This window comes from Cyanistes caeruleus, chromosome 4, assembly GCF_971803275.1.
Source record: "Cyanistes caeruleus chromosome 4, bCyaCae1.hap1.1, whole genome shotgun sequence".
NCBI classification, from domain to species: domain Eukaryota; kingdom Metazoa; phylum Chordata; class Aves; order Passeriformes; family Paridae; genus Cyanistes; species Cyanistes caeruleus.
The window spans coordinates 62,890,816-62,904,170 of record NC_141704.1 but is presented as its reverse complement, the minus strand read 5'-3'; the positions used below and the strand labels follow the sequence as shown (position 1 = coordinate 62,904,170).

The 13,355-nt window shown below is 39.8% G+C and overlaps 1 protein-coding gene across 41 annotated transcripts in view; it reads right to left on the bottom strand.

The window, feature by feature from the left end:
- Window positions 1-13,355, bottom strand: part of ABCC9 (ATP binding cassette subfamily C member 9) — an 82,452-nt gene that overhangs the window by 28,672 nt on the left and 40,425 nt on the right. For all 41 annotated transcript variants that reach the window (XR_015285743.1, XR_015285742.1, XM_086885256.1 and 38 more), the window contains 5 exons: window positions 12,911-13,053; window positions 9,356-9,464; window positions 8,096-8,206; window positions 7,485-7,557; window positions 5,420-5,525 (listed from right to left, as the gene is read on the bottom strand). Coding sequence is in view for 39 of the 41 variants with exons in the window: in XM_086885256.1 (XP_086741382.1) it covers window positions 5,420-5,525; window positions 7,485-7,557; window positions 8,096-8,206; window positions 9,356-9,464; window positions 12,911-13,053 (542 nt within the window). In the remaining 2 variants the exon portion in view is untranslated. The remainder of the gene's footprint in view (window positions 1-5,419; window positions 5,526-7,484; window positions 7,558-8,095; window positions 8,207-9,355; window positions 9,465-12,910; window positions 13,054-13,355) is intronic.

Genomic DNA, 13,355 nt, shown 5'->3' with positions numbered 1-13,355 from the left:
AAGTTTGGGTTTTTATGTTCTTGAAGGGAAAAGGTCTAAGCAAAACCATAACACTTTTCTGAATGTGACAGTTTGGTATCTACAAGGCATAGTGGCTAAACAGGCAAATGATGTTGTTAGAAAATGTATTTTAAATTAAAGTTGTATCATAAAACCTATTAAATATTAAAATATTAATACTGCCTGGCAAGCAATAAGTTAGCTTCTCCACACAGTTCTACCAGTGGCCTGCAGAAGTTGGTAATTAATGTCAAATTTCTCCTGGAGTAAAGATGAGTGTTGCAGCTACACTGTAGGATCAGAACACACTTTGAATCTATTTGTAGCACTAAGGCTGCATAAAGCTGTGCACAGCCCTACAACATATAGATTTTCCTTGTCATCTTCCACTTCTTAAGGATCATATCCTTAAAAAATATGTTCTGAAGAACATTCAAATGGCAGCAATGACATGAATGATTTTGCAGGTCCCTCTGTTTGTTAATTGACTTTTTAACAGTGCCAAGAGCCTGGAATGGCATGCAAAGTCGTTTTGGACCAGCAATGATGCTCATTCATGAGACATGGTGATGCATCACTGTAAAGTGCAAAACCTAAAAGAGCTTATACCAGGTAAATATAAACAGGCATTGGAAGGGAGTAGAAAACGTATGCTAAAACATTCTTTTCCTGACTTTAGAAAAAAGCCATGAACAAACAAATCCTCTCCTCTCAAGCCTACGGACACTCCAGATGAAACACTTCAATCCTGAGACAGAAATGACTGTCTGACTACTGGATACCAGTAAGTGCAGCTGTACTCATTTGCAGGATATCCAAGTCTAGAAAAGGCATAAAATTTCTAATAGCAAGCAGAGTCCTTGTAATGTCAGACTCATGTATTACCATCTTCCCAAAATATCAGAACTGAGACACTGTTTTCTGTGCTGCACATTAGCTCTCTGAGGACTTGGGCAATTCAGGCCTTCTAAAATGCACAGTCTGTGTTTTCTTCATACACAAATTGCCAGAGAAGGTGCTGCATCAGAGGGGAATAAATCTCAGAAGTGTCAGAGAGCCACATGTTGAGGCTCAAAATAGACAGCTCCTCACTAAAACTTGGTCTCTCATTCAGCAAAAGCTTCCAGTCTTCTCTACAATGGAAAAAAGTTACAAGAAAACAAAAGATGGAGTCTAAGGAGAGATTGAAAAGGGGCTGGAAAATAGGTGAAGGCAAACAAGAAGAAGAAATTTGCTCTACTTTTGTCAGGAGAGCACTGCAGTGGTAGAGAAAGAGAAAATGTTTTCAGGTATAAGTTTGGGAGCACCCTATGAACTACAAGTTAACAAAAACTAGGCACAAGCCTTCAAGACTCCTTGCAATTACATGCAAGATTTAATATGCTTGCCATGATAACCAAACAGAGCTTCTCAATGGGCAAGGACTAATTTTAGGAGCTTGGTTTGTTAAACCCTTTTTCCTTGGTTAAAAATTTCATTCCCAGCTTAGTTTGACAAATGGACTTCGATTCTTCCAAATTATGAATGAGATTTCTGTGAGAACCCACATTCACCAATAATCTCATAAACAAACACAGCAAAGACCTTTAGTGTGCTGGGGCCTTCGCAAACAAGGAGATTAAGTATTTTGTTTTATACTTTATTAGCCTTCTGAATCTGAGAGAGTGATGTGATTGCAGGGCATGGAAGTGGGCTGAAATTAAAGCTCCTGCAATTTCTAAAAAAGATATTTTATTTGCCTGAGGGGATTAGCATTTATTTCCTCTAGTTTATTTATTTATTTATTGAAATGTGGCTATTTATACTGATTTTTAGCTGTACTATAAAATATACATATTGCCCAAAATGGGGTGTGGTAAATTCAAGCCTGAAATGGTAGGAAAGACCAAAATAATCAGCCATTTTTATAGGATTTGAATATATATGATGAAAAAGCAAACAAAAAATAAGAAGAAAAATAAGAAGAAAGCAGAAGAAGAAGCAGAAGAAGCAGAAGCAGAAATAGAAGCAAAGTAGAAGCAGAAGAAGCATGAGCATCAGGAGGAGGAGGAGGAGGAGGAGGAGGAGAAGGAGGAGGAGGAAGGTGTGCAAAATCTCTGAGATAGCCCTGTAACCACAGAATGAACCATTTCCTCTGCTAATGTAGGGAGGATATTGAGGCAAGATGAGGACCAAGCATCTACACAAATTCCATACAGGAGTTCAGAGGAATTTAGGCCTGTCCCTGCAACCAGAACTGGTAGTTCTGCTGGTTTTGGCCACTGATGTTTATGTGGATGATTTTTTATTCCTTCAGTGCTTTCTGTAATCTCCTGTGGTTGTAATCTTTGGGTGAGCATTGTACTTGGCAATCCTTTTGAGGGGAGCATTGACTTTTCCTAATATTTGTCACATCCTTCTGGATTCTTGAGGACAAAGCAGGCCATTTTTGAGGATCTATTTACTCTTGTGTTTCCTGAGTTTTTCACTTAGTATACAACAAGTTGTTTGCACAGAAACCATTTCAGTGTACAAAAAACTATGTATCAAGTGAAAGGTTTCTACTTAGTCCATCTTGGCTTGGTAGTTGGAGAAGATGGTACTGACTGTTTGGTTTGATATGCATAAGGGGAATACATGTCTCTGTGTGATTCCCACAAATTATTAAGAAATAACTTCATAATAAAGAACTCTCATCTGAAACAGGCTTGTCTGAATGACAACACCCAGACACCCCCATGCACCAATGTCTAACAAGTCTCTCAACCTGATTACTCACTGGGAAAACAAAAACACAACTCTGTGTCTAAGGATGTCACATTTCTGGGCCATGTCTAATATAAGTGGGAAAAACTGAGACCCAGCCCATAAGATTTTCCTTTGCCAAGTTCTTTTACAGAAAGATTTACTGCCATGCTTTATTTCCCTGAGATGCCAAAGCAGTGACAACCCTGGCAGCAGGACACACAGCTCTCACTGCAGTCAGCCCCCCCAGCAACAGGTATTTAAATCCCAGCAATGCCTGGCTGGATTGTTCCAATACAACTGGGGCTGCAATCTTATCCATGCTTACAATTACTGTGCTGTTACAGCTGAATTTGTAAAGGAATTCACCTAGCCTGCATTTCATCCCTGGATCAGTAGCCATGTTAGTAGTCATACGTGGAGAATCACATGGAAAGGGACTTAAAAGAGAAAATAGGATCTTTATTATGGTTTTGGAAAATACAGGAGCCACTTAGTTAAATACCTGAAGTATCTTTCTGTATTCATCTGTCTGCCAGGCAGTCTGAAGTTACCAGCAAAATATAACGGTTTGCATCAGCTGTATCACAGTTATAATGTGCAATGAAAAAAAAATCTGAGGGGTTTGCTAAAACCTGAGTGTCTTGGTGTTGTGGTGATGTACAGATTGCTAATCAACTGAGAGCATGATTCTATCTCTTGAAAAATATTAAACTTACTTTTTTTTTCACAGTTCATAATTATTAAACATTTTATAAGCTGTATCTATTATGTTCATAAGATTTCTAATTTTCTAATCTTTCCAAGGTTCCATATCTTTATCTAGGAAAAATCTCAGTCTTTCTCAAATACTTCTTTCAAAATAATTGTGAGAATCCTTTCATGGTACATTCTACTTACTCTTATTTTTTTTAAACTACTGAGAAAAACAATATCTGATTGTGGTATAAAAAGCTTCATTGCATGTCTCAAAAAAATTAACTGTGGTAAGTTGCATATTCTTCCTCCTTCAAAGCCTAAATTCATATATAATTAAACTACATTTGGTGTAGCCTTGGCTTCAACTGTACCTGCTACTCCAGTGAGATCATATGTTTAGAATAGCAAAAAGTGAAGTGCAGCTAGAGAGAAAAAATGTTATGAATACCATCACATGAAAAGCAAAAAAACATCCAGTTTTCAACATTGTTGTAAGAAAAATATTATAAAGGATGTTACTAGTCAAGGAATGGGACAACAAAATATTGATCTCTCTAACAAGATTCCCTCTTTTCTCAGCAAAAAGATAATTGAGTTTGGCTTGGTAGTTTTAAAGAAATAGAACTGATCTTTAAAACCAAAGAACAAGTCTTGGGGTTACAGCAGATCGCTTCCACCATCTCTGCTCAGTCTAGGCTTGAAGAGTGCTTGCTGCCTCACTTAGTTTCTGTGGGAAGTTTTCATTCACTGGTTCTGAATCCAAGGCCTGACCTCATGAGCAGTTATTTCAGAAAGAGCTTTTGCCCAGCCTTTACTTAAAAGGTGTTCGGTGTGCTCAGGCTGGTTTTTGAGTGTACTACTGTGAAGAGTGACATTGTTGCATAGGTGAGGCTTGGGTATCAGGGAAGGAGAAAATCATTTCTCACATGTAATTACATGTAATTACATTTTTTTTTGCACCAGCAGTAGCAGCAGCTCTGAGTAGAAATACATCCTTTCCTTTACGCTGGCCCCCAACACATCCCACTGTGCTGAAGAAACTCCACACTTTCACTGGTGGGTACAGGAACAACATGACAATGATGACTTCAATTATAGTGAGTACTGAAGCCTATTTGATAAAAGGAATAAGCTTATGCTTATTATGCAGGTCACTTGCTAGGCCAATATATTAGATATTGAAACAGAGAAATTAAGAATTAGGAATTAAGCATAAAGGAATTCCTGACCAGAAGAGAAGGGGAGCTGACAAGAACAAGAAAGGAGCAAGGCTGCAAGATAAGATAAAGAGCTAGAATGCACAAACAAGATGCAAAGACAAAGGCACCATAAGATAAAGGGATTCTTTGGACACCTAAGCTGGAAAGAATGGCATCAAAGTCCAAAAGGTGGTCGAAGTACTAAAAGGAACATGTGTGAGAAGACAAGGTGAAAAGTTCAGCTGAAGAGAAAACTGATGACCTCATCCCAAAGACCCACAGACAACCACTGAACTGATCAAAAACGACTAGTACGCAGCCGCAAAGGGGCATGGAGCTAATTTTAATATGAAGCAAATACAGGTGAGGTTAGGAAATGAATATGTATTAAGCATATTGTGTAAACCTAGTTTGTAAAGGATAAAAAGAGAAAGCCAGAGCTCAAAAGTGTGCACGCTTTTCAGAGGAGATATCCCCCATGCACCTCTGCACTGAATAAATTCATACCTACTCTTATAACTACTCTGCAAGTTATAGAGTTTTCTATCTGCATATCAATATTAATCACCAGACTAGCCTCTTTCCCTTCTTGGGACACCCTGTTCTGCCTGCTCTGAACGTGACAAAACAGTGAGAAATTCTTCCTGATTTTGCAGGTGATGCATTCCAGAGAGGATCTGGTTAATGGTAATCACTCAACATGGAGTTCTGAGACTCCATGAAGTTTTACATGTCTCACAGCAAATCTCAGCCTCCTCCTTAAATGAATACAGCAATTAATAGCTATATAAACATACTTGCTCCAGTGAACTTTTCCCTCCAGGGTCTGCATCTCTCCCAATATAGCAAGGAGAAGTGAAGACTTGCCACAACCAACTTGGCCCACAATCATTGTCATCTGACCTACAATAATAGTAAAACCAACAAAACACTTTTTAGAAAGAGAAAAAAACAACAGTTACACTCTAGTTCACAAGGCTCAGGTAGATTTATCTCTAGAGCACTTGAACTGATTCAATAATCTTTTTAGCATCCACTATATAAATGGGTAATGTTGCATGTATTCATCTATGGAGACAGTAATGGATTGCAGTAACACACTAATCTCCGAAGGAATGAGACTTTTGCTCTTACATATATTAGCATTTGTTTCACAGGACTGTGTTACTCTATGAAAGTTATTTAGGGTCAAATGATATATGGTGGGGAGTGGTTATTCAGCCTGGAGATCCATGAAAATTTGGACCAATCTAATAAATGAAATGAAATTAATTTGGACCAATCTAAAAAATAAACTGAAAGAAGACCCATTACTCTTCTCTGCTTTGCAGTAGTTCTCCTTATCCCCCCACACAGATACTTTCCTACCTCCAGTCCTACCCTGCAGTGAGAATGGTGCTTCTCAGGTCTTCCCATAAACTAATTGAACTCACTAACTGTGCTGGCCAGTGCATTTCTTAGACTCACAGAATGTTTTTGTTGGAAAGTACCTTACAGATCACCTCATTCCATCCCCCTGCCATGGGCAGGGACGCCTTCCACTAGTCCAGGTTTCTCAGAGCTCAATCCAGCCTGGCCTTGGACACTTCCAGGGATGGGGCAGCCACAGCTTCTCTGGGCAACCTGTGCCAGAGCCTCACCACCCTCACAGGGAAGATTCTTTCCTCATATCCCATCTAAACCTTTTCTCTGGCAGTATGAAGCCATTCCTCCTTGTCATGTCACTCCAGACCCCTGTCAAGAGTCTCTCTCCATGCTTCTTGTAGCCCCCCTTTAGGTACTGGAAATTTTCCAGTTAAACTTCTCTCCACCTGGGAAGCCAAGGGCTTATTCTTTCCAAAAGAGGCAAACTCTGGCTCACCCGGTCTGTGAACCAAGGCCTCAGACTGTAAGCTCCTTGGAGCAAAGATATTCTGCTGGTGACACTTAATGCTACATGGAAACAAATCATAGAGGCTTGGGGTATGATGGTAATTTTACTATATTTACTGAATTACTAAAATTACTAAAATTTTACTTGGGGTATGGTAATTTTACTAAATTACCATGTGACAGAAACCTAAAGTAATACTCTATTTTAAACAGAGCCCTTGATAGGAGGTCAAAATAAAACATAAGACTATTTAATAACATGAAATGCCAGCAGACAGTGTTATGAATATTACAGCATTATCAACAAGAAAAGAAATAAAATTATTGTTGTTGTTATTATAATAATAGAAAATAACAGTTGCTACTTTTCACAGTTACTATGCAAGTATTCCAAACTAAATCAGCATTTTGTAAACCTATGGAATTCCTAGCCAAAGACATTGAGGATGTAAGGAATTTCAGGAATTCAGCTTGATAAAGAGGAATTTATTGAGAGACAAAATAATTAAGGATTTTTTGACAGAAAAACTCCATCTTCTGAATGAAAATAGTTGTGAACTGGAAGACCATAAGCTGATAAATGGTGGGAAGAATATAATACATGAGTGTTGCTGAAAATAACATACTGAGTTAGATGGACCCTTGGTTTGAATGAGTCTGGAGTTCTCCCTCTTTCTTTTTCTTCAATTTCTCTATTAAAATTAATAATGATATTTTTTCAACCATAGTTTCATGTATATTTTAACTCTTGACTTAGTTTGTGCTATTATAGAACTATATAAACTATATAGATATATAAAAGCCACATAATTTATCTAATTATATTACTATATGAACAATACAGCTTATGACCTTGTATACACTTTTAACCTCTATTTTTTCTTTAAAAATTCTAAATGTGTACCTTTGTGCATTTCAAAACATCAAGAAGTGGAATTAATAACAATTTAGCATTATATATTTCATTTTTCAGGTGTGCTTTCATCCTACCTGTTGGGATTCTAATGTTTATGTTGGACAGTGTAGCTAAACCACTTCCCCACGAAAAGTATCCATTGGTCACCTACAAAACAATTACCACAAATCAGATATTTAAACACAGGAGGGGAAAAAATTAAAATTATTAATTTAGATTTAAAATACCTTCATAAAATAAATCTGTGATTAATAGACACAGTGTTGTATGGTTGTACACACAAAGAAAAAAGCAAGCTAAGTTTGTAAATATTGCCAAACCCCAAAAAATTGTGAAAAAGAAAAGATAAATACACAAATGTACATAATGTATGTAAGGCAAGAAAGGGATGATCTTGAGCTGAGTTCTATTTACCAAATACTTTCATTCTGTCAAATATGAGATTAAAGACTTGGACATTAGATTCATGATGCCTCTTTATTTCCTGAGAAGACACTAAATAACTGTAAAAACTGGTCTGAAGTCCACTCCTCTCACTGTAAATTTGCCTAAAGTGCTAACTTATTTAACAGCTTGCTCTTGCCATGGAAAATTTGAAATAAGGGCAGCAATTTTGTCACCATCAGATACTGTTGCTGGAGGATCTGCTCCCTATTTTCAAGAGGGAAAACATTTTCCGAACTACCTTAATGGCCACATCATCGATCTCCACAGGTCGTGTGTGCTTCCTTTTTGGCTGCTCGTAGCTTTCAAGCTGATACCTCAGGGGCTGCCTCCTATTGATGGCCTTGGTGTGCTAGAGAGAGGTGAAAACAGGAGAAAAGTTGGAATCCTCATGAGAAGACAGCATTTGGTGCCCTCTAAAGCAAACAATCCATTCCCTTTCCTACCACCATTCCAGCTCAGGAGAAGCAGCCAGTGCTTTTCAATATATGATAATACAGATACACCACTGTCATGCACACATTTTATATGTTTTAATCACCCTTAACTGAAGCATAGAAAATATGGGGATTTTTGCTTCCCATGCACAACCATCCCAAATTTCATCTTTACCATCCTTCTCAAACCCTCTCCCCATCATCCACAGTTTCTGTAGTACTAAGCAAAAGGAGGACAGGAAAAATAAAATAAAAGCTGAAACAATCTCATTTTCGTTTGTCTTGTTATTACTGTTAGCCCAGAAAAACAAGAAGGGTGTTATTTCAGGTTGTCAAGCTAAAATGAAATTTACTTTGTGCTAATCCTATCTTTCTGTTGCCATCTTCAAGTTTCAGTCACCTCTCAAATTGTACAGGCAGTTTGAAACTGTTGAAATATATAGCTTAAGAAAAATGTCAAAATGAAAGAAAAAAACCTTTTCCCAAATCATCTTTGTTGTGTTTTTTTTGTCCTCAAATTTTACTCAAACTCACTCTATGTTTAGTACTCCAGAAATAGCACTTTGAAATTAATTCCTATTTCACAAAGTTTGGTGCTGTTTTTTTCCACCTTTAATTCTGAATTACCCAAAGCACAAATGTTCCTCCCTAAGGATGCCCAGTATAAGATGAGATGTACAGGCAGTACATAGTATAAACCCTATAACCACAAGAAATCCACCCAGGCCTTCTAGAAAAATGAAGAAGGTTGAATTTTAGTAATATTTAAATATGTTGGCATCTTATGGTTGGTTTAGGCTGCTTTAGGTTTGATAGATTTTAGGTTTTGCTTTAGGTTTGGGTTTTTTTGCTATTGACACTTCAGCAATACTTAAGTGTGTTTGGGGACCCTTCATGTCATAAGAACACAGAGACTAGGACATAAAAGAGGTAAAACTAGTCCATATTAGAACCAGCTAGGCTAGAAATCAAAGCACTCAGGCTCTGTCAGCTTGGCCACTGGGCTTGTGTGGGGCTATATAGCCTCTCTGCTTTGAAATTCAGGGTCATAAAGCAGAACTTACAAGTCCTGTGTGCTTCTTACAGGATTCATAAGGTACAGAGCTGTCCCCCCCTCTCCAGCTGTCATCTCCAATCTCATCACTCAGGAGAAACTCATTCAGCTTCTGTACACTTGAAAGAAAGCAGGACAGTGAATTACATAAAACCAGGTTTTCACGAATACATTTCCTTTTTTGTGCAGTCATGCCAGCAGGATTTATCAGAAATGTTTAAAAAGAAGTTTATGGGATACTTTCATCTGCCACCCTGATGGCAAATGAAGATTTATGTGTGTGGAAGAAGGATAGATGAAAATATTTAAGCATTGTAGTGGTAGCTGGGAATGAAGAGTAGAGCAAGTCATGAGGGTGCCAAGGGAACTCCATGGGAATTGTTTCCCTCTTGGCAGGCTTATGTCTTCTGTGCCTTTCTCAGGACAGTGCAGGCACAGTGCAGAAGTAAGTCATTCACCCACCTCCATCCTCTGGAAATGCCAGGGCAGTGGGTGCATCCTGACACAGCTTTTTCTTCATATATATATTAAAAAAAAAGACATTAAAGCTATTAGAGACTGTCCAAAGGAGGTCATGAGGATGGTGAAGGGTCTGGAGGGGAAGCTATATGAGGAACAGTTGAGGTCACCTGGCTTGTTCAGCCTGGAGAAGGGGAGACTGAGGAGAGATTCCACAGCACTTCTGCAGTTTCCTCATCAGGGGAAGTGAAGGGGAAAGTTCTGCAGCTTCTTCATGAGAGGAAGTGAAGGGGCAACTATTGAGCTCTGCTCTCTGTGACCAGTGATAGGGCTCAAGGAAACAGCATGAAGCTGAGTCAGGGAGATTTAGGTTGGATATCAGGAAAAAGTTCTTCACCCAGAGGGTGGTCAGGCACTGGAGCAGGCTCCCTAGGGAAGTGGTCAGAGCCACAAGGCTGCCAGAGTGCAAGGACCATTTGAACAACCCTCTGAAGCACAGGGTGGGATTCCTGGGGTGTTCTGTGCAGGGCCAGGAGCTGGACTCAATGATCCCAGTGTGTCCCTTCCAACTCAGCGCATTCTAGGATTCCATGGTTCTATGCATTGCATTCACAAGGGTGGGGTACTGCACACCTCAGCACAGCCATGGCCAGCCCTGGAGACACACAGCAACTCTTTGCCTAGCTCTTAAAATTGTCCACTGGGAAACAGTGCACAGGTTCAATTCATTCTTCATCAGAGAAGGATTTGATCCTCTTTCTGTCCCTCTTCCTTTCAGAGTGCTGTAAGGACCTGGTTCTTTATCATTCTGGGGAAGGGATGAACAAAATCACATACCAGTCATGGTGAAGCCATTACCTTGCAAAAACTAAAATCGCGGTACATTGGGCCAGAGACTGAGAAAGCAGAAGGATATATGCCTTCAGATCATTATTCTGCAAATGGATAAGTAGTGCACCTCAAAGCCTGTCTATGTATTTTGTGTTAAATTATCAATACACCTTCAAGCCACAGAGAGACAGGTTAGCAAGAAAGTACTGCTATTGTCCTTATTTCCAGCTGCCAGCGTGCCTGTTCCTATCTCCTCTCTTGAACAGAAAATTTATGTCCTCCATAAATTCTGATGTTTCCATATCAGAATTTCAGTCATACATAAGGGGCTAAGAAAGAATTAATTTTCTTGTAAAAGATACAAGACCTTGTTTAGATCATGCACCTAAAATGACACCAACTCTTATTTTGCATTTGAATGAGGTACCCTCAGAAGATTTAGTAACACTAGAACTACTTTTGAACAGAAGTTGAGATTCTAACCAAAGTATAAGCTCTTAATTACAATAATAGTAAGCACATATTCATGTATGTATTTGATTGAGGAAGAAGCTATGGAGTGGCCAAATACGTATTCTTTATCCTTCACTTCTGGGGACATGATGTTCATGGGAGAAAGATGTTAGGAAATGAGTTTGACAAAGGATACAGTTTGTTTCGGCAAAACTGGACTTTAAATATTGCCCTGAGGGGTGGCCAGCAGTGTTAAAGAAAATGTACACACCATTCTGATATTAGGGCTATGCTAAACATAGTACAGAGATGTAGAGGCTTGGATGATTTATAGAGGAGCCTGGAGATTTTCCACTACTCAGAAGTAATTTTCAACCTAGGGAAAACATCTCATGTGGCCTTGCTCCTGCTGCTGCTTTGATAAAAATCAACTCTGTTTAATTATTTTTGTTTTTTAAAGTCACCGTGTCACTGGCAAATGACAGCTGTGGAGCCTGAAGTCCCCTAGACTGCTATTTGGTATTACCATTACCCACCAAAAAAAAGCAGTGAGAGCACAATGTTTGCCAATGTGCCTCAGCCTTGGCATGAAGGAATGATGTTTCTGAGCGGGAAGATTAATTCTGTCTTCACATCCTGCTAGTGCTTGGCATCTGACACTCTACTGCCAGCCAGGTGTCATTTTGCACCTCTTGGGACATCTTGGCAGTGTGTAGGTCTGCATAACCACCCTATGACTGTGACTTTGTCCTTACAGGCTTCTGACACAACACCCAAAAGCCTGAAATTTGACTTATACCAATCTGCTCCTTCAAGATTAAGTGCTCTATAGCCCAGCATGAAGGAAGCTGCTCTCTTGGGCTGTTTTACAGAAATAAATACTTGGGACAGGATGCAGGACATCATTAAATTCTCACTTATAGCCCAATGTACTTTATGTGGAGGTAGGGTTAAGCCAGTTACTCTTCCTTGCTTCAGCTGGGCTGGTCTTGCTAGAGAGGCTCTCTCACCCCCTCAGTGCTGACAAGAGCCCAGAAAGTGCTAGGGAAGATCAGTGGTGGGAGTGTAAGAGGAGGAGCATCTCCCAATTCAGTGCAGCTCTGAATCCAAACTGCTAAAGTTAGTGAAATTGTAAAAACAATGGAACATTAGCAATCATAGAATCACAGAATGGCATAGGTTGGAAAGAATCTTAAAGACCACCTTGTTGTTATCCCCCAGCCATGGGCAGGGACACCTTCCACTAGTCCAGGTTGCTCAGAGCACCATCCAACCTGGCCTGGGACACTTCCAGGGCTGGGGCAGCCACAGCTGCTCTGGGCAATCTGTGCCAGGGCCTCAGCATCCTGACAGGGAACAATTTCTTCCTGATACCCAATCTAAACCTGCCCTCGGTCAGTGTGAAGCCATTCTGCCTTTCCCCTGTCACTCTAGGCCCTTATCAAGAGTCTCTCTCCATCTTTCCCGTGGGCTCCCTTCAGGCACTGCAAGGCCACAATGAGGTCACCCCAAAGCCTTCTCTTCTCCAGGCTGAACAATCCCAATTGTTCCCTCAGCCTTTCCTCCCAGCAGAGCTGCTCCATCCCTCTGATCCCCTTGGTGTCCCTGCTCTGGCCTGGCTGCAGCAGCTCCCTGTCCTTCCTGTGCTGTTTCTTTGTCTCTGTGTCATGGAGTAAAAAAGAAGGGTGACTCTGATTTCTCTCACATCTTTAGTATCAGAGTCCCACCTCATAACACTCTTCCACATGAGCACATGGAAACAACCTTTTCTGGTACTGAACATGAGTGTTCAGGAGTTGGAGGAAGGAGAAGGACCACTTACCTCACGATGGCCTTGACTGCAAAACGAACCACGGTGGACAGCAGGAACAGAGGTGTGACCAGAATGTGGAACAGTGAAAGGGATGCAAATGCCTGGGCAGGCTGCAATGGCTTGTCATTGGTGTATGCATAAGTCACAAAAGTCTGTCACATCAGAGAAAGAGCATGTCAGGACAAGCACTATTGAATTAGATGGACAAGGACAGCAAGCAAAATATTTTGCTCAGCTAAAGCTAATAGCTACCTCAGTTCACTGTGAATCAGGATAAACTGAAGAAAAAGGTGTGTTCTGGTAAAGTGAAATAGATTTTAAAATCCTGCCAGTGATTTCAAGAGGTTTACACATTGAAGAGTGAAAAAGTTTTCATTGTAAAATCTAGCATTTTTGATTATAAATTTGATTTGTAATTGAATTTAGGGTTTACAGAAACACACAAACCAGAAAA